General features: G+C 39.6%; 1 protein-coding gene across 1 annotated transcript in view; it reads left to right on the forward strand.

The window, feature by feature from the left end:
* ARSG (arylsulfatase G) overlaps nt 1–26,238 on the forward strand; it is a 184,245-nt gene that overhangs the window by 157,032 nt on the left and 975 nt on the right. The window contains 5 exon segments of the mRNA XM_021000918.2: nt 1,310–1,506; nt 2,296–2,376; nt 10,947–11,055; nt 19,710–19,830; nt 24,901–24,991. Coding sequence (XP_020856577.2) covers nt 1,310–1,506; nt 2,296–2,376; nt 10,947–11,055; nt 19,710–19,830; nt 24,901–24,991 — 599 coding nt within the window.

Below are 26,238 nucleotides of genomic sequence, written 5' to 3' on the forward strand. Positions count from 1 at the left end.
TTTCTGAATGTAGCCTTGGATAACGTTATCTTTTTGGCTTTCATATTATACTGTGTACTCATCCTGGGCTGCAGTCTACTAAAATCTCCAAGTCTTTGGTATAGGAGCACTTACACTTTTAAAGTAGATTTTTTGAATTTAGGTGTAGGATTTTACATTTATCCCCATCAAATTTCATTCTATTCAAATAGTATCACATTCTAGCCAGGTGAGTTATTTTCAGCTCTTAACTTTCTGGATTCTTGAGTGCAGGGACTGGAGGGAGCCAGAGCGGGGAGAACAGGATGCAGTGAGAAGGGAAAAATCAGTTTTTTTAAGATCAAAGTTTTAAAAAATAAGAACCTTTGGTAATAGAAGTTTGGCACACTAATAAAAATTTACTTCAGTCTAATGGATTAGATCACAGGATCTATTGTGGTTATGCTTGGCTCTCAAATTTTATTTTCTTTAATCATTTATTTTTACTGGTAAGGAGGATGGAGGTATGGTTATCAATAATATAAATTAATAGCTCATTCAAATAATTTTTTTAAAATTGTGCTTTAGATTAGAATACATCATGAGTGGCAACGTGGCATAGCAGATAACACCATATAAAACTTTTTTCCAACAGACTGACTTTAACTGTGGCTTTTTTCTCAAGCTCATGCTAAAATAACTCTAAGTTACCTGAGCACATATAAGTCAAGTCAACCAGCATTTATAAAACACTTGTTATTGCCACGCACTATGCTAAATACTAAGAATACAAAGAAAGGACAAAAACAGCCCATGCTTTCAAAGAGTTCAGTCTATTGGGTAAGGAAGGGGACAACATTCAGATAGCTATGTACAGGATAAATTGGAGTTAATCTCAGAGGAAGGCACTGGCATCAGGGAAAACTAGGAAAGACTTTTTGCAGAAGGTGGAACTTTAGCCAAGACTTGAAGGAAGTCAGGGAAACTATAAGGTAGAGATGAGGAGAGAGAGAATTCCAGGCATGAGAGTAACCAGTGAAAATGTCCCAGAGTTGGTAGAGGATCTGTCTTGTTCAAGGAATAGCCAGAAGACCACTGTTTTCTGGATCACTGAGTATGTGGAAGGGAGTAAGGTGTAAGAAGACCAAAGATGTAGAAAGGGCCCAGGTTATGAAGGGTTTTCATAAAAACTTTACAAACTCATTGGGCTAGGGGAAGGGTAGTATTTGATGGGAAAGATGATAATCTAGGAGCATTGTGGATAGATTGTAATAGAATTTGAAATAAATGGCTCTGGACAATCCTCATACAGATAATTGAAATTTAACTATTTTCCCCATTTCTGTTTCAGTGATAGTGGTCGACCTTTCTTTCTGTACCTTGCACTAACTCACATGCATGTTCCCTTGACTGTGACTCATTGGTCAGCAGACTTATCAGGTCAAAGGCTGTACAGGGAAAGCTTACAGGAGATGGACAACTTGGTTGGCAGGATTAAGGACAAAGTTGACAGCACAGTGAAAGAAAACACATTCCTCTGGTTCACAGGTAAAGTAGTAAAAATCACCTAGCTTAACCAAGATGTAATATATAACCCAGATTAAAATCCTTGCAGCCAAACTCCCAAAACAAAGGAAATACCTAAACAAGGTTGACACTTCATTAAAGGAGATATCACTTATGACAGATTTTTTTATTCCTGTAATTCACTTCAGTTCAATTCATTTTAATTTTGCAAACATTTATCAGGTTGTTACTAGGTGTGGGAGAAACTGAGTAGGAGCTGAATATTAGCACCTCTCAGACCTGAGTTCAAATCTGGCCTCAAACACTTACTAGCTGTGTGACCCTGCTCAAGTCACTTAACTGTATTTGCCTCAGTTTCCTCATTTGTAAAATGAGCTGGAGAAGGAAATGGCAAACCACCCCACTACCTTTGCCAAAAAAACCATAAATGGGGTCATGAAGAGACTGACACTACTGAAATGACTCATTAATAACAATAAATGTATATAGTATATAGAGAGTATATAGAAATATATACATATACTATACACACAGGGAAGGCATATGCTATATATATGTACATATATACACATACACGTGTACGTATGTGTGTATAACTTTTAAAACTGTAAAGAACTATGTGAATGTCCAGTTTTGTTATTATTGACCCCATTAACACCATATGGTTGTAATCAGGATATCTGTTGGACTGCTTATTAAGACTACTCAATGCTTTAAGTAACAGAGTTTGACTTCTGTTTGAATTAGGATGACATGAATGATTGTCATAGGTTGTCTCAACTTTTAAAACCATGCATTGTCTGATTTCAGGAGACAATGGCCCATGGTCTCAGAAGTGTGAGCTGGCAGGAAATGTGGGACCCTTCGCTGGACTATGGCAAACTAAAAGAGGTAGGGAATAGGTTTTCCCCTCTATTTTGGTAGAAAGGGATTCAGCTGGAATTTAATGTGGTAGCTTATACTGGAAAGCTGAGTCACTCTTGCCCTAGTAAAATGGTGGTAGAAGTTCTGGAAGAAGAAGAAGAAAAGTCTGGCCCTTAATTGATGAGCCTTCAGCTTTTCTGCCTTTGCACTTCGTCTTTCACAATTCTTTCTTCTACACTGCTCCCTAACCCCAGCTGATATAAATCTTACTCATCCTTAGAGGCCCAGCTGTAATCTCCCCTATATCGTAATGCCTTTCATGATCAGACTGATTCATGGTAAGCTCTTCATCTTTCCTTTCTCTGAATTCTACAGAGTTTCTGGCTTTATCTCCCCCTGTGATCCTGTGGTCCTATAATACATGTTATGAGAATCACAAAATAGATAACTAAGAATTGATTGTAAATCCAAAAGGATTTAAAAGCATAGTAGACTTTTGATGATCCATGGGCAAACTTTAAAACCCTAGACCTTTTTACCCTTGCCACCCAGCACCTTGTGAAGGTATGTTCCCAGGCTACTTCTTAGTATATAATGCAGTTATAGGATTTAATAATAGTTGATGAAGTTTTAATGTGACCATGCATGAGGTGTTAAAACTAACTGTAAAATTGTGGCTGTAACTTTCTGAGGTTCAAATAAATCCCTTGATTGGCTGAGCAAAAAACTGTCCTTACTTCTGAGGGTCATAAAAAAATTGAGTTATTAGCTCTACAGGCAGTTCAAAGCAGGGAGCATGAAGTGGAAGAAGAACCAGGCTCCTGAAAGAGGTATTCACTATTGTAGAGAGGAGGTAGGTTCCTCTATTCTCTCCCCACCCCCTTTGAAGCAGAGCTATTTGACCAGTAGGAGACAATCTAGCAGAGGGAACAGAGAAATACCTTCTAAATAGACACAGATACAGGGAAGCAATCACTTGAGGGAGGAAGCAACTTTGAGGAATGAGACACCTGACAGTAGCAAAGGGAGATAGCTATGGACAAAAGCAGACCTTAGAAGCCCAGCTGAGCAATATGATCAGCAGAAACTATGTGCCCAAGGGCAGCTGTCTGAAGTCTTGATGAAGAGAGAAAGAATTACCAGTTTCTATATTTCCAGGAGTTGTGAGTTACCTTTGCCATATACGTATTCCGCAATGGGGCACAGCATATTCTTAATTACAAGCCTTTTCTTCCTATATATGCTGTGTGTATTTTTGGTTTAGGTGGGAAGTGCTTTTTCAATATTGTACTCTGTCATTCCAGCAAATACCTTTGTTAAGAGCTAATTGAGTCTATAGGCTAATTGTTTATGGGAAGCATACAGGTGGGGACTCATTAGCTGTGGCATTAGGAGTAGGCTCATAGGATTGCTTCTAGAACCTGTGGTAGCAGCTGCCTTTTGCAAACCCGGCCATTGAGCATGAATGCTGGTTTGAGTATCCCAGAGGGAATATTACACTAATTTTAATAGTAAAATGGCTGTCTAAATAGAAAATAGAATGATTCTGAACTCTGTGGCTGAGAATAAAAATAAAATGCTATTTGGTGTTAGAACTCTGATTTAGATGAATCCTCTTGTTTTAATTAGAGCTTTTTGGTTTTATGACTAGTTACTAGAGCTAAGATAATGTGGTATAATGGAAAAATCTGTAGGCCAGAAGTTTATTGGAGTCCTGATTCTGTTCGAACTTTGGGCAAATTACTTACCTTCTCTGGAACTTTTTCTCCATTGGTAAAGTGAGGAGGTCAGAAGAAATGATATCTAAAGCCTCTTCCAGTTCTGAACTTTGATTTTTGGTTTTGTATCCAGGGTAGGTTGGTGTAGACAAAGGGCTGAGAGATTATGGAATAGATAGATATATGCTTGATATGGGTATTATAGTGGTATGAGTACTTTCTCCTTTGCCCGTAATTATGATTCTTGCTTCTTTAGAGATTAATTATTGACACTCCCTGTCTCCCATGGGGTAGGACTAATCAATATAGCTTCTTTGATATTCTAGTGGAAAAACAATAAGGGGTGGTGGGCAAGAAATTAGAAAGAAGAGAGTCTAGAGAATCTCAAGTTGAGGGCTTTTTTTGTTTATTAGTTTTAGCATTTAGCGTAGATGTTTACAAGGAAAGAAGTTCCTTTAGTGTTCCAAGAAAGGAGCATGCACAGGGAGAATCTTCCTGTGTGAGGGTGACCTACCAAACCACCAATTCAATACAATAAATATTTAAGAACCTACTAAGTGCAAGGCCCTTTGCTTAGCCTTGGGGATACAAAAATCAAAATGACACAGTCTTTTTCCTCCAAGGACCTTATACTCCACAGAGGGGGTGGGGAGAAGAGAGACAATCTGTAGGACATATGACATCTCGGTCGGTCCCTTTTTTGATGCATTTTTGAAACATCTAGTTAGTTTTGGAGGAAGTGGTCTGTGACCATGGAAGAGGTTTTTTTTTTCTTCTGTTTTTGAAACTAACTGACCTGCTGAGTGATTGTACTGTACCTACCCTAGTGTTCTCATTAGCACAAGGCTTTCACCTACAGAGCAGAAGTTATAAATAACCACAATGTGAAATGTGGCAGCAAAGCATCCAGAGATATCAGAGTTAATAGGCTTTTGGATTTAGAAGGGACCTTAGGGAACGTGAAGTCCAACACTTTGGTTTTACTGGTAAGGGCATTGGGATTCAGAGAGGGGAAATAGCTTGCCCAAGATCACACAGCTAGCATTGTTGTTACGATGCAACCTGACTACTCAGGATGATTGCTCCTGTACACCATGCTTCCTTTTTGGCTGTGAAGAAAAATTTCCCTAGTATAATAAAACATCCTGGACCCTTCTAAAGTTACAGGAAGGCCTGTTCCTCCCTTCCAAGAGTGTGCTTTGCAGAATAAGAATGAGGCAATGGTGGGTGGTGATGAGCGGGGAGACAAGAACCATAGGAGAAAAAATATCTTGGCTCACATACACAGACACAACAGTTTCCTGGAGTTTGGACTTTGGATGTTATACTTTGGGTTTGAACTACAGAGATCACATGGTTCTTGTCATTTTATTGACTGCCCACTTCCACACTATGTCCCTCATAATGTGTCCTTTGGGATGTGCAGTGTGTGACTTTGGGGAGGGTTGGAATGCCACCCCGTCTCCTCATGAGGACCTGTTGCTATCCTGCTACTTTTCAGCAGACATCGGCAGAAAGGACAGCACCTACAGACAAACCAACCCTTTGAACTTAAGATTTAAAACCAGAAGGTAGCTCAGAGATCAGCTAGTCCAAACCCTTTGTTTTTCAGGTGAGGACACTGTAACTCAGAGTTGAAATTACTCACACACAGCTAGTTAGTAGCTTAGCTGGAAGAACCCAGTTCTCCTGACGACATAATTCTTTCCAATTAGCTGCTAAGTTTTTCTCTTTCTTTCTCTTTCTTTTTTTCTCTTTCTTTCTTTCTTTCTTTCTTTCTTTCTTTCTTTCTTTCTTTCTTTCTTTCCTTTCTTTCTTCCTTCCTTCTCTTCTTCTTCTTCTTCTTCTTCTTCTTCTTCTTCTTCTTCTTCTTCTTCTTCTTCTTCTTCTTCTTCCTCTCTCTCTCTCCCCCACTTTCGTCATCTCTCCCTCTATACCACCTCTCTCTCTCCTTCCATCCTTCCCTCCTAAAAGCTAGGTCCTCTGACCCCCAAATCCAATGCTTTCTCCATGATATTATGTTACCTCTTATTTCTTTAGCTGAAATGATCCACAAATCATCCCATTGTTGAAGCCTGCCCTAGGATTGGCATTCTCAAAATTTTGAGGTCTCAGGACTCCTTTATGCTCTTAACAATTATTGGGGACCCCAAAGAGCTTTTGCTAATGGGGGTTATATCTATTGATATTTAGCAAATTAGAAATTAAAACATGTTAGAATTATTATGAAAGGTTTTGACCTTGTAGATTCCCTGTCTTGAAGGGCCGAAGGAATCCCCAGATCACATGACCACTATTGCCCTAGATGACTGTAGGAGGTAAAGGAATTTAGTGGAGGAGAATTGGGAGAGGTAGAAAGGATATAATTCCATAATAAAACCAAATTAAGTATTTTTTAAAAGTTACAAATTTGAAAATTACTTAAATTATATTCCACATCATTTTTTTAAACAAAAGTATTGATACTAGAAAAAAGGAAAATTTTAAAATGTGATGCATATACAGGGTGATAGCCCAAGTTATTTTTAATTATGTGGATTTTAGACATCTGAGAAAGTATAAAGAATTTAAGTTGAGTGAATTTGTTGTAGAATTAGACTGAATCCTGGGGTCCCTGCTGCAATTAGGGGTTTGGACTCAGTTTCACTTTCATTTGAATTTCAGCATTGCCTGGTGCAGGCTTTTAGATCAGATGAAAAGGTGACTGAAGCTGGTTAGTGTTTTTACAATCATGTAGTACTCACAGTAAGTACCACAGTGCAGCCTCTTCTCAAAACCAACCTGTTGCATCAGACTGAGAGCTGCCTTGGCTCTCAAGCATAAAGCCCCCCCCCCCCCTGATAAGGCAGGAGTCCTCCTTTCACTTTCTTGTCTCTTGGTGGGGATGCTCAGCTTGGTGCAGAGGCTGGTGAGAGGGATAAGAGGGCTGGACCACATTCTCTCCTTGGCTTCTCATTAGCTAGAATAGGTTAAGGGGGAGGGAGGGACTCAGGACATTGCCTTTCTGCAGGTCAAAGGGCAGAGTGCATAAGGACAACAGCCCCCTCAGTCCCCGAACAAGCCCCAGTTACAGGCTAGGAGCCTCTGGAGGGCTATCTGAGGAAGAGGATTCATCTGGGCTTTGTGTGATCTTGGGCAGTTTGAGGCATCTTTCTGAACTGCAGTGTCCTCAGCTGTAAAATGAGGGGATTGGGTTAGATGACCTCAAAGACAGAGGGGCTTTTAGCCTGGGGTCTCTGAACTTTTTCATAAAAAAAACATTTTGAAAACTATGGTTTAGTATAGTCAGTTTCCTTTGTAAACTAATATATTTTTATTTTATGCATTTAAAAATTTTCTTAGAAGGGGTCCATAGGTTTCACCAGGATGTCAGAGGGGTCTGTTACACACACACACACACACACACACACACACACACACACACAGAGATTCCCCTGATCTCTAAATATATAATAACCCCATGCAGCATATGACTTAAATTCAGGGTCCTAGGAGTCATCACTCCTCCCCTTCCTGACACTACCCCCAGACCTAATTTCCTATTTAGTGTGGAAGTGACGACTTGTTTTTTCCCCAAGATGAATGCCCCTCTGTCTGCTTCTTTGGCTTAATTTGAAGAGCAGAATTGCTGTGCCTCCCCTCCCCCTCTCTCCATCTCCCAGTGATGAGGAAGCATTCTGTTGTGTTTGTGTTTTTGGCATCCTGCTGCGCCTAGGAGACCTTGACAGTTTATAATTTATGCTATCAGGTTGTTGCATAACCTTTCCCACTGGGAAGCAACATTTTGCATCCTGGGCTTTCCATCCAGTGGGAGGATGGGAAGGCAGGCAGGGAAGGATGTGCTTGCTGCTGGCTGAATTAGCATCTACAGGTTGTTGGTGATGCCTTTGAATCTGTCTGGGTCGGGGTCATCTGCTACAGATTCAGAAAGAGAGAGGGGAAGTCTCTGAAAGAGATTTAGGAAATCCAGAATGAAATCTCCTCCTGAGTACTACATATTACCTAATCTAAGCTGTGCCCATGTCTGCAACATTCTGCTTTTACGTCATATTCATCTCTAAGTATATCCTTCCTCTTACTCTAGCCAGTGAGCCACCGCTTGTAACAAAAATAAAAAAAAATCAGTTCAGCAAAAACAATCAACACATTAACCATATCTGATGGCAAATTCAATATTCCACACCCATAGTGTCCCTCCTATGCAATAAAAAGAAGTACATTTTCTCAATTTTTCTTCAGAGCCACAATCATTATGATTACATAAGATTCAGTTTTATTTTATTCTTCCTTCCCTTTAAATTGTTGTAGTCATCTACTATGTTATTTTCCCAGTTCAAAGCAAAACCATTTAAAGAAATGGCATGGGTAAGGAACAAGAAAATGCTTGTTTAGCATCTAGCACCAACTATGTATCAGGCACTGTGTCTTTTTGTTTTGTTTTTAGACAGTGGGGTTAAGTGACTTGCCCAGGGTCACACAGCTACTAAGTGTTATGTGTCTGAGACCAGATTTGAACTCAGGTCCTCCTGATTCCAGGGCTGGTGCTCTATCCACTGCACCACCAAGCTGCCCTTATCAGGTACTGTGTTAAGCCCTTTACAAATATTATCTCATCTGATCCTCACAACAACCCTGGGATTTAGGGGCTGTTATTATCCCCATTTCACAGTTGAGGAAACTGAGGCAGATAGAGGTTAAGTGACTTGCCTAGGGTCACACAGCTATTAAGTGTCTGAGGTAGTGTTTGAACTGACTCCAGGAACAATACTTTGTGCACTATGGTGCCATCTGGTGGTACGATAAGAAAAGTACCAGTTAAATATTTTCCCATACAACTGAGACACATCATTCGTGAGAAGATTGGACACTCTTAGAGAACATGTGTGGAGAGGGGGCATATATGTAGTCAGGTTCTATGCACTGGAGCACACATGGAGGGAATACCTGTGGCTGAGGGCAACTCACATCTCTGATGCTTTAGGACTGCTGCCTTTTTAATTTTTGTTTTTTGGATACTGCCTTTAAAAAAAATGAAATATTCTCCATTATTAATTTAATTATCAACAAATACAAACATTTTAATATACAAAGAACAAAGAGAGGATTATATATGCAATTCTGTTAGGCAGAGATTTTTAAAAATGTGTTTATTTTTGTTTGTTTTGTTTTTGGTGAGGCAAGCGGCATTAAGTGACTTGTCCAAGGTCACACAGCTAGTAAGTGTCAGGTGTCTGAGGCCAGATTTGAACTCAGATCCTCCTGACTCCAAGGCCAGAGCTTTATCCACTGCGCCATATAAGTGCCCCGTTTTTTTAAATTTATGATTTAATTTTAATGAGGTAGTAACAAAATCTGCTTCTATATTCTAGTGATGTCATTGCATTATACTTGTTGGACCTATTTTTCGCTGGCTTCTGCTAGTCGTGCAGCTTCCACTGGATGCTGCTCTGGGCGAGCTCAGCCATCGCCACTACTCTGCAGGATGTGTGGTCAATACCAGATGTGGCTCCATTAGACGAGACTCTGTTGTTGATGTAGTCTGTGCCAGACGCTGCTGGGCACGGTCCCAGTGGGCACGTGGTTGTAGAACTTCCACACAAGTCCTTGGCTACAGTGTGATTTCTTCCTTTTGAGAAGCGTGGCACTACAACAACCTTTTAGTGCAGAATCTTGAGCGTTAAAAAAACCCCCAAACCCAGTTCCCTTAGAATAGCAGCTCTCCACTAATAAATAGACCAACAAAATCCTTCCTTAGGAGAAATAAACCATGGCTCCCCCCCCCCCCCCCCCCCCCGCCCCATGAAGTGAGCTATCTTTCCCACTTCTCAGTCTTGGGTTCTGAGACTTTTGCAAAAGATTCTCAGCCCCAGGCACCAATCTCTTTGGAACAAAAAACAGATACATTCCTAAGCAGCTACTGCTTTTGGACTAACTCTTTTCTTTGGATTAAACCCTTTAGTGCCTGGGACTGAGGAATCTCCCCAGGCACCCTCATTATAGCTCAGGATGACCACTGTATACCACCCAATTTTAATCTCTGAAGGCTAGACTATCCTAGGTCATTATCCCTGTAAAGACCATTTGTCCAATAAGACTCTGGGTCTTGATGGTTCTCAATATTTTCAATTCCAAGCCCATTCCACTTTCCCAGGTAGACAAATGAGTCAAAAGAAAGACACAGAAACAAAGCTACGTCTAGGGGCAAACTTATTACTAGACTGATTCCATTCTTGGCCTTTCCTAAGTAGATTTGACCAGCAAAACCTGAAAAGGCTTTAGGCTCCTCTTATACAGGGCAAAAATGAGATTTGTTTAAAAAAAAAGCAAAAAAAATTTGGGGTTCTCCAAAGCTGGTTATGAGAAGGAACAAAGAATTTAGAACATTTCCTGTATGTTATGCTTGGCCTGGAGCATAGAAAGTTCAGTTTGCAGTAATATGACTACAGATCAACACATGTCTCTTTTTTTCCTTCCCTCCCAGTCAGCATAATTGTTTTCATTATTCAGGCTAGAAAATCATGGGGATATAAGACTGAGTTATGTGTGAACTGTGTACAGTGTTTGGCTTGGAAGGGGGCTTTTGCACATTAACTATTAAAATTTTGGTCTCTTTTGAAGGTGAGATTGAGGGGAATGTTCATAGTTAATTCAATTTGTCTTTGAGACTGTACTGTAAAATACGGTTTCATTTTTTCCAGCCTTCTGGGTTCCACTGAACTGGGTAACTCTGCTTCAGTGATTCAAAATGGCTCCTTTATTTTAATCCTTGGAAATTCTTAGTTCATCAGAACAGTCTGCTAATCACAAACTCATGGCTGAAGAGAAGCATTTTTACGTTGTAGTCATAAGCTAATGAATGGCCTCCAACTTCTCTTGCAGGGGGAAGCTCAGCCAAACAGACCACATGGGAAGGAGGGCACCGTGTACCAGCCATAGCTTATTGGCCCAACAGAGTGCCAGCCAATGTTACCAGCACTGCTTTGTTAAGGTGAGAAGCTAAAACTGCCTTGCCATTGTAGGTTTTCAAATAGAACATAGATGTCAAGAAACTCCCTTCTTCACTCATTGGGCTGCTGAGACAGCTAGCTGCAGTTTTGATACCTTATACAAAGGAAGGGTAGCTTTAGAGCAGAAGTTTCCAAACTTATTTGACCTACAGCCCCTTTAAAAAAATTACTCAGTGCCCCCCTGGAAATCTATTTCCTTTAACCTTTTAATTTTTTTAAAAATTTATACCATTTCAAAAAATTATAAATTTTTAAAAATGATGCATCTTATATTTAATAATTTATTATAAATTTGTGGGTTTTTTCCTGCATTGAAATTTTGATGATGCAATATTGCATCATTTAACTGTATAGTATTGTATTGTAAACAAGTCATTACAGGCACATATTCCTGCCCATGTATGTCGGACTTTCCAACAATGTGCTTCGAGCTTGCCTGCCTACACTTGCTTGTTAAGACCTATTTGTGGACTTGACCACTGATCAGTTATAACTTGCATTTTGTGTGTTTATTTGGAAATAATGTAATTGCTATGACTTTAACTCTGTTACACAACAGATGAAACATGTACTAATAGTTTTTCAAAATTTTCTTCTTTTTTTATGCTTCCATTGCCCCCTTATTTTCATTTAATGCTCCCAAATTGCACCCAAAGCTACTACCATCTCCCCCTCCCATCATTCCAGTGCCCCTCGGGAGTGGTCTCACCTACTTTGGGAACCTCTCCTTTAGAGCATGGGATGCTGATTGAGAAGAACAGACATGGGTTGGGCATGTAGAGTCTCAGGGAAGTCAGCAGTATTTTGGAGCAAGGCATCTAGTAATCATTAGACCAATCCTCTTTCTTTCTTTCTTTCTTTCTTTCTTTCTTTCTTTCTTTCTTTCTTTCTTTCTTTCTTTCTTTCTTTCTTTCTTTCTTTCTTTCTTTCTTCTTTCTTTCTCTCTTTCTCTCTTTCTCTCTCTCTCTTTCTCTCTTTCTCTCTTTCTCTCTTTCTCTCTTCTCTCTCTCTCTCTCTCTCTCTCTCTCTCTCTCTCTCTCTCTCTCTCTCTCCCTCTCTCCCTCCCTCCCTCCCTCCCTCCTCCCTTCCTCCCTTCCTCCTCCTTCCTTCCTTCCTTCCTTCCTTCCTTCCTTCCTTCCTTCCTCCTTCCTTCCTTCCTTCCTTCCTTCCTTCCTTCCTTCCTTCCTTCCTTCCTTCCTTCCTGGTTAAGCAACTTGTCTGAGTCACACAGCTACTGAATGTTAAGTGTCTGAGGCCGGATTTGGACTCAGGTCCTCCTGACTCCAGGGCTGGTGCTCTGTTGATACACTGTGCCACCTAGCTGCCCCCAATCCCCTTTATTTCACAAATGAAAGAACTGAGGACCAGAAAGGCTAAGTGAATGGCCTAAAGTCTCCTGGTAACAATGGCAAAATCAGAATTTGAGGACAAATCCTTGACTTTTTTTATTTCATCAAGTGGGAGGATGCCAAAGATACTTTACTTTTTTTCATAATTTTCCAAGGAGTAGGACCTATTTAAGAAAGCAAAATGTTTTTCTGTACTTAATTTGATATGCTAATTAAACATAATCTAATGTTAACACAATTAACAAATCAATGGACGTAAAACCTGGCTTGTACAAAGGGGCTAGGGAAATTCTAGTCTCAGCATCAAGTAGGGCTGGATCATTAAAGGTACACAAAATTATAGACTCTCAGAAGTAGAAGGGTCATAGAGCTTACTTGGTCCCTGAATAAAAAGGCCTTCTATAATATTCCCCCAAGGGGATAATCCAGTCTCCGCTGAAAAATCTCTAGTGAAAGGGAACTGCATCCTGAGATGGCCTGCCCTACTTTGGGATGGCTGTAATTGTTTAGAAGTTTTTTCTTATATAAAGCCTAAATCTATGTCTTTAAAAAGAACAGTATTTTATTTTTTCCAATTACGTGTAAAGACAATTTTAAACAATCATTTCTTTTTGGAGGCAATTGGGGTTAAGTGACTTGCCCAAGGTCACAAAGCTAATAAGCGTCTGAGCTGGATCCTGTCTCTAGGGGCAGCACTCTATCCACTGCAACACCTTGCTGCCCCTTTAACAATCATTTAAAATTTTTTTTTGAGGTCCAAATTTTCTCCCTCTTGCCCTCCCCTCACTTTTCCCCTCCTTTCTTCCTAAGACAGTAAGCAATATGCTATCGGTTATAGATGTATAATCATGTAAAACTTATTTCCATACTTAAATTTGTCTCTTTGCAACTTGAATTTGTAATTCAGTAATATGACTGGATATCAACACAAGTATCTTTTTAAAAAATGCCTATTTATTTCTATTCTGTAAAGCAAGTTCCAACAATGTATGTCACTGGAATCACGTTTGTTTTTTTTTAAATAGAATTATGGGGGCAGCTAGGTGGTGCAGTGGATAGAGCACCGGCCCTGAAGTCAGGAGAACTTGAGTTCAAATCTGGCCTCAGACCAAATACTTAACATTTACTAGCTGTGTGACCCTGGGCAAGTCACTTAACCCCAAATGCCTTAAAAAAAAAGAATTATGACTGTAAACAACAATAGCACATTCTAACTGATACCTGTTCACTAAAGAAAATTGAGACATCTATTGACAGCATTCTGTCCGCTGTTTGTTGTGACCTTGAAATTAGAGAAATTGTAGTTATTTAAAAATGTATTTCAAACTTTTAATCAATTTGAGCTGAAATTCCCCTGAATTAGTCTGTAAAGTATGCCTTTAGCCCTCCCTTACTGTAATCCAATTCACTTGCAAGTCATGGCATCAGCTTCCTGATGTCATGGTCCTCTTTGAGAATGAAGGACAAACCACACACAACACAGAACAAGGGTAAAATAGACCCCATTACCAAGTTACCTTTGTCAAGAGTGCTCAAATGAAACTCCTGTTAATGGGGTGTAATAAAAAGAGCACTGGCTTTAGAATTAGAAGATTTGGGTGAAAATCCTGGTTTTGCTACTTAATACCCCTGTGATCTCTGGCAAGTCCCTTAACATCTTTGGCCCTCAGTTTCCTCATCTGTATAATGAAGAGTGAACTATACAACTTCCAAAGACCCTTTTAGCTCTAAATCTGTGTTCCCCCAAAAGGCATTCATTGGTCTTAAGCCAATCTATATTTTGATGAGGCAATTTTACTCATCTAAAAGAGATGGACTAACCCTCAAACTGTTTTCCCCATAAGAATCCCAGCAAAGTCATTGAAGGGAGTGTGAGATGATTTTAGGTAATAATCTCCCAGTTGTGGGAAAGATTGTTATAAGCAGATATTTTCTATTTCGTTTAGTCTGGGCCTAGGAAACCACTGTAATTTCTCATGAAAAGGCCATACTTGTACTTACTCAGTTGTAAAATCCTTGAGGTCAGGATGTATGGGCTTTTTCCCCCCTCTTCTTTTGTGCCCAGTACAATTCCCTGAACGTAAGAAATGAACATTAAATGGAATGGTCTGTTGAGCAACCAAACAGAACAATCTGGCCCAAACCAGGTACTGCTTATTTTAAGGAGAGAACTTCATTTATTTAGCCTGTTCTCAAAAGGGTAGGAAAAGAGAGAGAGGAACTCACACATTTTTAAAGAGCAATTTTTTGATATCTTTGTTATATCACTGTCTCCTCTCAATGGTTGTCCACCCCCAAACCCACCCCTAGCCCCCCATAGAAACTTTCCTTTTAATAAAGAAACCTGGTTAAGAAAAATAATTTAATTCATTGGCCATATCTGACAAGGTATGCCTCATTCTATATTTATAGTCTATCACTTCTCTGCCAAGAAAGGGGAGAGGGGATGATTTGACATCAGTATTCTGAAGTGATGATTAGTTCTCACATAGATCAGCCATACTAATCAAACTACCAAATAATTATTTTATAGAGCTAGAAAAATCATAAAAAAATTCATCTGGAAGAACAAAAGGTCCAGAATGCCAAGATGGCCTAGCTGTACGAGATCTTAAATTGTATTATAAAGCAGCAATCATCAGAACTACTTGGTACTGGCTAAGAAATAGAGTGGTAGATCAGTGGAACTGATTAGGCATGCAAGACACAATCGTTAATGACTACAGTAATCTACTGTTTGCTAAATCCAAAGACTCCAGCTTTTGTGATAAGGACTCACTAGTTAACAAAAACAGCTAGAAATCTGGAAAATAGTATGGCAGAAACTAGGCATAGACCAACATCTTACACCCTACACCAAGATAAAGTCAAAATGGGTACATGATTTAGATATAAAGGCTGATACTATAAACAGATTAGGAGAGCAAGGAATAGTTTACCTGTCAGATCTATGGAGAAGCGAAGAATTTATGACCAAACAAGAGATAGAGAACATTATGAAATGCAAAATGAATGATTTTGATTACATTAAATTGAAAAGTTTTTTCACAAACAAAGCCAATGCAACCAAGATTAGAAGGGAGGGAGAAAGCTGGGAAAGAATTTTTACAGCCAGTGTGTCTGATAAAGGCCTCATTTCTAAAACATATAGAGAACTGAGTCAAATTTATAAGAATAAAGTCATTCCTTAACTGATAAATGGTCAAAGGATATGAACAGGCAGCTTTCAGATATCACCTAGATCAGAGTTCTCAGTCTTCAAGTGTTTTTCTTTATCTGTTAGTGGGTAAGAGCAGAAGGTTGCCTAAGAGAGCTAGTCATTCTCTCTTGGTTGGTCATTGCCCTCATGGCCTCTAGCTCCTACCCTTCAGGTGCTTTCTCTTTAGTCAGCTTCCTTTGTCTTGCCCTTTGGGGGTTGGAGCAGGGTGGTTTTCTTCTAGATCTGTCTGAGAAAAACAATAGAATTTATTCTATTTGGGAATGAAGCAATTTATTCAGAAAAGCTAACGTCAGTTTGCTTGAAGCTCTTCCTCCAAGATGGCCTTGGCTTCATTGGATCTAGTATTGGGTCTTGATTCATGCATTCCCTCTGCTTTTGGGATGCTATAAGATAGGAATCAATAAAATCTCTTTAAAGTCTATCTCTGAGCCTCCATGTTGGTAATATTCTCAATAATTATGAACATCTCTCTCCCTGGGTACCTCAATACCTATTTGTCTCCAAGGACACACACACAATCAGTACAATTAAGTCTATGCAGTGTTAGAGAAAATTCATTTTTAAAAAGTAAATGGGAAAACAGAAAGACTATTAGTGAGCTATCAGACTATTAATGAATATGAATAAAACTGCTTATTTTAAGGAGAGAACTTCATTTATTTAGCCTGTTCTCAAAGGGGTAGGAAAAGAGAGAGAGGAACTCACACATTTTTAAAGAGCAATTTTTTGATATCTTTGTTATATCACTGTCTCCTCTCAATGGTTGTCCACCCCCAAACCCACCCCTAGTCCCCCATAGAACCTTTCCTTTTAATAAAGAAACCCAGTTAAGAAAAATAATTTAATCCATTGGCCATATCTGACAAGGTATGCCTCATTCTATATTTATAGTCTATCACTTCTCTGCCAAGAAAGGGGAGAGGGGATGATTTGACATCAGTATTCTGAAGTGATGAGAAAGAACAAGATAGTGGAAGAAAGAGGCAGAGGATGGGAGTATAGAAGGCATCAGGTTCTGTCTTCACAGAACAATGAATAGAAGTACCTTTTTATGCTTGGTTTAGGTTCATCTTGATCACACACTCCTGACACTGGAGTCACAGAATTCTCTACCCTTCTATTCCCTCTGGTGTTGTAGTTGAAGCTTCCTGGCAGGGGTGAGCAGCAGAGCTCCTTATATTCTCCCCTCAGTGTTCTCGCTCATTCGTCACATCCCATAGTTGTATGTATGTTGTCTCCATTAAAATGTGATCTCCTTGAGCTCAAGGACTCTTGTTTTTGCTTTTCTCTGTGTCCCCAGTGCTTAACATTGTGCCTGACACAAAGTAAGTGCTTAAAAAAATGCCTGTTGACAAAAGGTTCTTAACAGTATAGAGCATTAGGCAGAATAAGATGAAATTCAATAGAGATAAATGTAAAGTATTGCATTTGGGCCCCCCAAAACCTGAGAAAAGCATGGAGAGACAGCAGTTATTCTGGAAAGGATCTGGGGTTTTAGTGGATTGCAAGCTCAATATGAATCATCACTCTAATGTGGCTGTCCAAAAGGTTAATTCAATCCTGGGCTGCATTAGTAGGGGAATAGCTTCCAGGAACTGGGAGATGAGAATCCAGTCCCATTGTACGCTGCCCTTAGACCTCATCTGGAGAATTGTGTTCAGTCCTTGGCATTGTTAAGTCACAGTGTCCGAAGGAGGGTGGCCAGGAGGGTGAAGGGCCTTTGTTAGTTCATGACATAAGATCAGGTGAAGGAACTGAGTGAGCATGTTTCATGTCCTTGGAGAAAAGATGCCACAGGGGAGATGTGCTACCTGTGATCAAGCATTGCAAGGCCATAATGTGGAGGAAGGACCTGTTCTGTTTGGCCTCAGAGAACCAGGAATAATGAGTAGAAGAGCCAATTTTGATTCAATGTCAAGAAAAAACTTCCTAAGAATTCAAGTTGTCTAAAAATGGAATGATTTGCCTCCAGAGCTGGTGGGCTCCTAATTCTGGAAGTCTTCAAGAGGCTGGCTGACCATTTTCCAGGTGTATTATAGTGAAGATTACTTTGTGTATGGGTTGAACTAGATGCTCTCTGAGGTCCCTTCCAACTCTTAAATTCTATGATTCTGAAGAGTATAACGTCCACATTATTGTAGTAATTGTGTAATTGTTCTCTGGATTGTGCTTATTTAGTTCTGCATCAATTTTTAAAAGTCTTCCCAAATTTCTTTAGTTTCTGTATTTTTTTCTTCTGGCACAATATTTCTTTACATTCATATATCACAATTTGTGCAGCCTTTGCTGCACTGGCTTTCCTTCCAGTTCTTTGAGGAGCTCACATATTCACATTAGGCTGTGTTTTCTATGCCTAACTTTCCCCAGTTCATCCAATATTAAAAAGCAAAAGGCCCATGTTTAGAGTTAGCACCGTGTCTTGCCTCTATTATCTGTTGCATTCAACAAACATTTGTTGAACTGATCGAACTAGGTCACTTCTGAGGAGATCTTAGTAGAAAAGATCCTTCTCCCTTTATCCCCCCCCCCTTTTAAGGCAATTGGGGTTAAGTGACTTGCCCAGGGCCACCCAGCTAGTAAAGTGTCAAGTGTTTGGTCTGAGGCCGGATTTGAACTCAGGTCCTCCTGACTTCAGGGCTGGTACTCTATTACACGGCACCACCTAGCTGCCCCTCATTTACCTCTTTTTTAATAAAAGTACCTGAACTCTGGTCTCAAATGTCTAATTTGCAAAGTAATTTGAATAAATTTATTTGCCTATCAAGTTCAGGAAGCCTTTAAGGATTTTTTAATATATCAAAATCAAGTGAAATAAACTAATAAATGCTATGGACTACAAGGACATACAAGCTTTAGATTCTGATATGATTATATGGAGAAATAACAACCCAATTAACTAGAAGTTTCAAGATAGAATTTTGAAGTTTAGAATTGCAGGTTAAAAATGTCTGCCTTATTCCAGGGCCTCTTACTATTCTGTATGTACTCAGAAAATGCACATGCATTTGAATGTGAGCTTTAGTGAAATAAATATATGAAGGGAAACACGGTCATCATATTATATTGTCCTCCTCCCACCCCACCCCCCACTTCTCCAGCACACAGATGTGTTATTCTTCCTAGGTGAAAGACTTGCCCAAGTTGGGCACGCTTATATATTAAACTTGAGGAGATTTTTTGCTAGTGGGTTGTTGTCATTCATTTGTTTAGTCCTGTCCAGCTCTTTGTCCTCCACTATCTCCCCAAATCTGTCCAAGCTCATGTTTGTTGCTTCTATGACACTATCTATCCATTTCATCCTCTGCCATCCCCTTTTCCTTTTGCCTTCAATCTTTCCCAACATCAGGCTCTTTTCCAATGAGTCCTGTCTTTTATTTTGTGGCCAAAGTATTTAAGCTTCAGTTTCACTATTTGTCCTTCTCATGAATAGTCTGAATTAATTTCTTTGAGTATTGACTGATTTTCCTTGTTGTCCAAGGGACTCTCAAAGGTTTTCTCAAACACCACCACAATTTCTTTCCATGTTTTTCTAAAGTCATTGAGCTCATCATTTCATACAGCACAGCAGTATTCCATCACAATCATATACCACAACTTGTTCAGCCATTCAATTTGAAGGCATTGATTCTGTGGCTTTCAGCTTTCCTTATAGTCCAACTCTCACAGCCATACTTTATTTACTACTTAGTTTTTGAAACCTACCTTTTACTATATAGATCTTTGTTGGCAAGGTAATATCTTTGCTTTTTAGTATGTTGTCCAGATTTACCATAGCTTTACTTCTAAGGAACAAGAGGAAGAATGATTTCAGTTTTGTAAATGTTGAGTTTAAGATGTCTACTGTTGATCCATTTTGAAATATTTGAAAGGCAGTTGGAGATGTGAGATTAGAGGTCAAAGATCATATCTAAATCCTACAAATGACAGAAATACAGAGAAAAAAGTAGAATATGTCAACTGAGATTATTGTTAGACTTTTTTTTCTTGCCTTCTGCCTTTTTACAAATCATAGTCAAAAAGAATAGACTCTGCCAAGATGACTTGTCCAACATCTGTTTCCTTGCAGTGTGCTTGACATCTTTCCAACTATCGCATCTTTGGCCAAAGTGAGCCTGCCCCCAAAACGACATTTTGATGGTCTGGACATATCAGAAGTTCTCTTTGGACACTCCCAAACTGGGCATAGGGTGAGTAAAATAGTCTTTTGCTGAGTCTGAGACTATTCACTCTGTATGTGTGTGTGTGTGTGTGTGTGTGTGTGTGTATGTTTGTGTTTCACCCTCCTATGACTGCTATGCTTTGTATTCCTAAAACATATGGGTCTTCAGCTTCTGCTTTACAGGGATGTTTCACCTTATGCAATACCTAGGTAACTGAAAAGTTGTATTTATAGAAACTGAATCCTATTTTGAGTATATTAAGGGCATTCACAATTTCAGGATCCCTGAAGTGAATCCTTTTGTGAAATGAATGATATTTTATGATTCTAAACAATTTCATATGTTGATTTACTTAAAGCTGGGGTATACTTGTATCATTTGAGGCTTCTTGCGTTATTTCTTGATTTGTTCTGTGGCTTTTCATTTTAGACTTGGAGGCCCATGATCATTGTTTTCAAGTATGGCTGTCATCAGGAAGAGGAATCAGATTCATTCTGCATGACCCTGTAGGGGTGCTGGCTGAAAGTTGCAGGGGCAGGCTTGATGTAAGGAAAACTTCCTAATAATTAGAGCTGTCCAAAAGTGGAACAGACTCTGTCTGAGTTGGGGTGAGGTGGGGTGAGTGCTAGATGCCTCACTGAAGCACTTCAAGAAAAGATTGGATGACCCCTTTTTCTTTTCTTTTTTTTTTGAGCCAATTGGCATTAAGTGACTTGCTCAGGGTCATACAGCTAGTAAGTGTCCAAGGCCAGATTTGAACTTAGGTCCTCCTGACTCCAGGGCCAATGCTCTATCTACTGTACCACCTAGCTGCCATGGATGGACCTTTTTAAAGTGTGTTTAAGAGACTCTTGTTCAGGTTCTCCGGATTAGATGGTCTCTGAGGTCCCTTCTAAATCTGGGATTCAGTTTTGTTAATTTTCCCAGCTCTCTAATGGTACTGATGTACCTTCCAGTTTTTTGCCATCCTCCTTACACTTCATACACATTGTGTGCTTAGCCATTTGTACTGCCAGCCTCCTGAAGCAATGAATGTATGAGTCTAGGGACTGACCCTATTTGTTCTGATTGAAGCTAGGTATTGAATGAGTGATCAGTCCTTCAATGGACTCTCAAAGTAATGACCAAGGTGAGGGAAACAGGCAGGAAATGTCAATGTTGTTGGCAGCTAGATGGTATAAATGGATAAAGAACTTGATTCAAGTCAGGAAGACCCAAGTTTGAATTCTGCCTTAGATAATTAACTCTTTGACCCTAAGCAAGTCCCCTAACTTCTCTCAACCTCAGTTTCCTCATCTGTAAAATGGGGATAACAACACCACCTTCTTCACAGGGTGGTTGTTGTAAATCTTAAAGCACTATATAAATGCTATTATAGTAGTAATAGAATTATTACTAATATCATTACCTAGTAATTTCTCCAAAGTTTTTTTGCATTTGTAAAAACCCCAGTGACCAATTCCCTAGTTAAGAACTGAAGAAGCTATCTTTGTGGTTTCATGTTATTCAGTTTTTTCAGTTATGCCCAACTGTTCATGACCCCATTTGGGGTTTTCTTGGCAAAGATACTGGGGTGGTTTGCCATTTCTTTCTCCAACTCATTTTTTTTTTTTTGCAAGGCAATTGGGGTTAAGTGACTTGCCCAGAGTCACATAGCTAGTAAGTATTATGTGTCTGAGGCTGGATTTGAACTCAGGTCCTCCTGACTCCAGGGCCAGTTCTCTATCCACTGCGCCACCTAGCTGCTCCTACCAGTTCATTTTCTAGATGAGGAAACTGAGGCAAACCAGGGTAAAGTGACTTGCCCAGTGCCACAGGTACTGTCTGAGGCCAGATTTGAACTTAGGAGCATGAATCTTCCTGATTCCAGGCACTGTATCCACTGTGCCACCTAGTTGTCCCTTTGGCTTGTAAGGTCCTTGAAATACTTCCCTTTCTCACATCCAAGCTTCATTTTATAAATCAAATCCCTAGTCTTAAAGAGGTAAATCAACTCAGTATGTTAAACAACAAATTGGCCAACTCTCCACATACTTACTTCTAAAATAAAATACTTCTGGTTGTAGGACTTTAAGAAATTAGCTACTCTAATACCTTCATTCAACAGAGTAGGAAACTGAGTCTATGAAAACTTGTCTAAAGTCACATAGGTAGTAAGTAGAAGAGAATAATTTGAATTCAGTCTTGACTTCCAAATTCAGTGTTCTTTCCTTCCACACAGGATGCAGAAGGGTTTATTTGCTCCAGGTTTTAAGGTGGGAGGTACTTCTTTCCACATTTCCTGGTTCTCATTAGTCTCCAGTGGAGCCTCATGTTCGTGTTTACACAGAGGTGGAATTAACACCAAATAAAATGTTATAGCCCCTACTGGACCTGAGCTAGAACAGGTAACAAAGACCTGAAACTTGAGGATTTTGCAAGAAAATACTGACTTCAGTTTCTGTTCTTACAGTCGTGTGTGTGTGTGTGTGTGTGTGTGTGTGTGTGTGTGTTTTCCCATCTGGACATAACTATAGGGTGATAAGCAAGTAGAGAGAGCCCTTCCAACTCTTTCCCTATATTTAGAATCTCAGCATTGGAAGGGACTTTAGAGGTCTCCTATCCTATAGAGCAATCCCTACTACAGCATTAGTGACAGGTGGTTTTATAACTTGTGCTTAAATGCAGAACAATGGGGAACTCACTACTCTACAATTCAACCTTTCTCAATTAGTTAAGCTCTAATTCTTAGAGTTCCTTTTTACACTAGGACAAGAAAACAAGCATTAAGCACCTACTATGTGCTAGGACCTGTGCTAAGTGCTTTACAAATGTTCTCATTTCATCCTCACAACAGCCTGGAAGGTGGGTGCTATGATTATCTCCATTTTACCCTTGTGGAAACCAGGGGAGACACAGGTTAAGTGACTTGCCCAGGGTCACAACTATAAGTGTCTGAGGCTGGATTAGAACTCAGGTCTTCCTGACTTCAGGCCCTTGCACTTTATCCACTATACCATCTTGCTTCCCCTAAGCCAAAAATATGGCTCCATAATTTCTGCACTTTGGACTCATACAGACTAAATCTACTCTTATGATAGTCTTTTTAGCATTTGAAGATATCAATTACATCCCTCCCTTCTCCAGCAGATCTTTTTGGGGGTTTTTTTAGGTTAAATACATCTCTAGTTTCTGGAGCTGTTCTTCATAAGATTTGGGTTTGAGGCTTCTCATTCTCCAGTTTGCAAATGTGCTTCTTAAGATGTGGTGCCCTATGGGGTACAGTGCATAAAGCTTCACCTTGGAGACAGGAGGACTTGAGTTCAAATCCTGCCTCAGATGCATGACACTTACTAGCAGTGTGACCCTGGGCAAGTCATTTAACCTCAATAGCCTCACCAAAAAAAAAAAAGATATGGTGCTCTAAACTACATGTGATATTTTAGACATTCATCTGATCAGCACATTACCTCCCTTGTTTCTGGACAGTACACTGCTATTAATACAGCCTTCCTGCCCCTCGTTTTGAAACATAAAGTTACAATGCCACGATGGTCACCAGGATGTCAACATGTATGTGTGTCAACTTCACCACTTCCTTGTTTCGAGGTGTCAGAGATTATAAGTTGTCCAAGATGGTTCAATATCAGCTCAGCCCAGCCTAATTGGAGGCTGCCTTGGGCACAAAGATGTGAGTGGGAATATCCTAAGTTAAGCAGATGTGAATGAGATGGGCTCATTTCATTTGCACACACAATGATCACTTCTCTTTAAGAAGGTCTCTAGTACAGAATATTCCTTTTCTATTCACAGCATGACAAGGAGTAGAATATGGGAGTGGGGGGAGAGGAGACTTCTTGCCCTTTTCAGAACATAAACGAACACATAAATGAGAAAGGTCAACCACCTTGGGACTAGTCAAGGACTAGCTTCAAAGTGACTTACTGAAACAAACTGAACTCCCCCTCACACAGCTTTCAGAACAGAGCAAAAGGCACATGACGAACATGAGTAAGCAGGTGCTGAAAGAGAGTACCCCACCCTGCACACGCCCGGAGGAGACAGTTATTTCTAACTCGAGACAGGCCTCCTTAGAAGGGAAGTGTCCTCATGCAAAGTTCATGTGTATGCCTGTCGTTCTATTAGTCAGAATGCACATCTCTCTTAAGACACCCACAATGGGATTGTTAGCTTTGCTGAAGTGCCAGGTTCTCCTTTTTAAGAAAGAAGAATGAACTATCTCCCTTGGCCAACATCCTGCCTCTCTGCAGGGGAGAAATATAAATGGATGTTTCAGGTTGCAGGTTATTTTCATTTTTGGAAGTGGGCTTAGATAACATTAGTATTAGTTGGGACCCTTAAAAGCATTAAAGGTAACAAGTGTGGTATACACATCAGGCTAAGTAATCATATAACTAATGAACTATACTTGGTTGCTAACCTTTGGGGAACAGATATTTACCACTTACACAGATGTTTCAAATTTTTGAGCCCAATGGAAACTTTGAATCATATAAGCTCCTTCCTAATGATATATAGTCATGATTCATTCCAGGCAAATCTTTTAATGCAGAAGCCAAACCTAGCATCCTACAACTGATCATTTATAAACATTTTCTACTAAACCCTTCACCCTTCCCTTGGGAACAGGGAAATTCCTGTTTCTACTTGCTTCTTTTTTCATCTGTGACCAGATGAGGAAATATTTCCTCAACACAAACAGCATAGGGCTTAGCCAAAGGTGAGTAACTCTGGGCCAAAACAGGCTAAGGCTGAGCCCAAATCAAGTCTTTTTTTTTTTTTAAAGTTCTTCCTGTTCAGAAGTTACTATGTGAATAGTTCACAACCTGTGACAAAGCTGCTAAGGAGGAATTTTTTAATGAAAACCTGACTTATGGGGTTGTCTTTGATCTGACTGTGTGTGGAGCCTACACCTACAGATGGTTAAATGCTGTAATTTACATACTGTGAGCAACTCAGAAAAATATCTAAATGTATTGAGGAACTGCTGAGAGGCTCCTACCCCTTATTAGATCAGTTTCTGTGTATGGGAAGTACAGGAAAGTCTTGCTTTTCCTATGTCATCACGTGCCATCAAGTCATTGGTTCCTCTTTTAGGTTCTGTTTCACCCCAACAGTGGGGCAGCTGGAAGTTATGGCGCCCTAGAGACAGTTCGTCTGGGGCAATATAAGGCCTTTTACATCACTGGTAAGACTCACTCTTTCTATCCTAACTTCCCTCAGCCTATCCTTCAACAGAAAGTTCATTTATCAGGGTAGTAAGATTCATTTCGTTTCCCAGCCCCCTTCTACTTACACCCACGACCTGTATTCCCTATGTCTACTCCATTGATTTTCCTGGACTAGAATTCCTTCTGAAGCTGTAATTGACTCTTACTGGGGTTCTGTAAGATGAATTCCTCAGCAGCTCCCTAAGCAACTTGTGCCCCTTACTCTCAGTTGCGTTTAACCACAGGCTACTAATGGGCTCCATGTTTGTTCTCTATTACAATTATTCAATGTGATCCTTCTACTCTGCTCTATCTCACAGCAAGTTCAGAGCTTTTTTTTTTGCACTCTTGAAATCCTTTCACTATAGTTGTTCCATTTTATTCTTACATTATAAATGGGTGAACACTAGGTAGAAGCCTGGAGATGTTTTTAAAGTGCAATTTACTTACCAATAGCCTGCATCAAAAATAGACTCTTAGAGGTCTATTTAGAAAACCACACAGAATTAATTATCTCTGTGCTTTTTGCTTCCGTCTTTAATTTTTTTTTGGAAGAACTATTTAGGAATCAGGGGCTGAATCAATCTGATGTCCAATCTCAGATATGTGAACTAGCTTCCAATTTGGGCTAGCTATTATGGAGCTTTTAAAATAATTTTCATCAAGTACAAAAATGACTGTTCCTAAGAATGTTAGTGGATTCAGAGGCAAAGGCAAAAAAGCATTTCTAGTATTTCTCTCAAGTGGTCTAAGATGAAACTTCTATATCAGAACTTCATTATGATATTCTCAAAAAACTCAGACTCACACAAGTAAGATATCTATTATATTTCCACCTCATATATATTAAACCATTCAAGATATATGGTACCCCTGTGGCTTAATATTAAAGCTAACCACCTTTGCCACTGAATCCTTAGCTTCATAAAAGCTGATGCTTAGATGTGACTATCTAAAGCAGGGGTGTCCAAACATGTGGCTCTCAGGCTGCAACACTCCTTAATATGCCCAAACCAGATTAAAATGTAACCCATCTGATTTTAATGTGCTGGTATATCAATAAAAAAGAAATCTATAAATACACGTGTGGTTTTCTCATTCAATATGCAGCCCACAAGGATCCTTATGTATGGTTTACTGGCCCCTGTTTCTATTTGAGTTTGATACTGCTACCAAAACATATACACAAAATGAGCTTTGTCCTTTTCAAAGATGTTACAACTGA

Source organism: Phascolarctos cinereus, unplaced genomic scaffold, assembly GCF_003287225.1.
Source record: "Phascolarctos cinereus isolate Bilbo 61053 unplaced genomic scaffold, phaCin_HiC Scaffold_5;HRSCAF=322, whole genome shotgun sequence".
In the NCBI taxonomy this organism is placed as follows: domain Eukaryota; kingdom Metazoa; phylum Chordata; class Mammalia; order Diprotodontia; family Phascolarctidae; genus Phascolarctos; species Phascolarctos cinereus.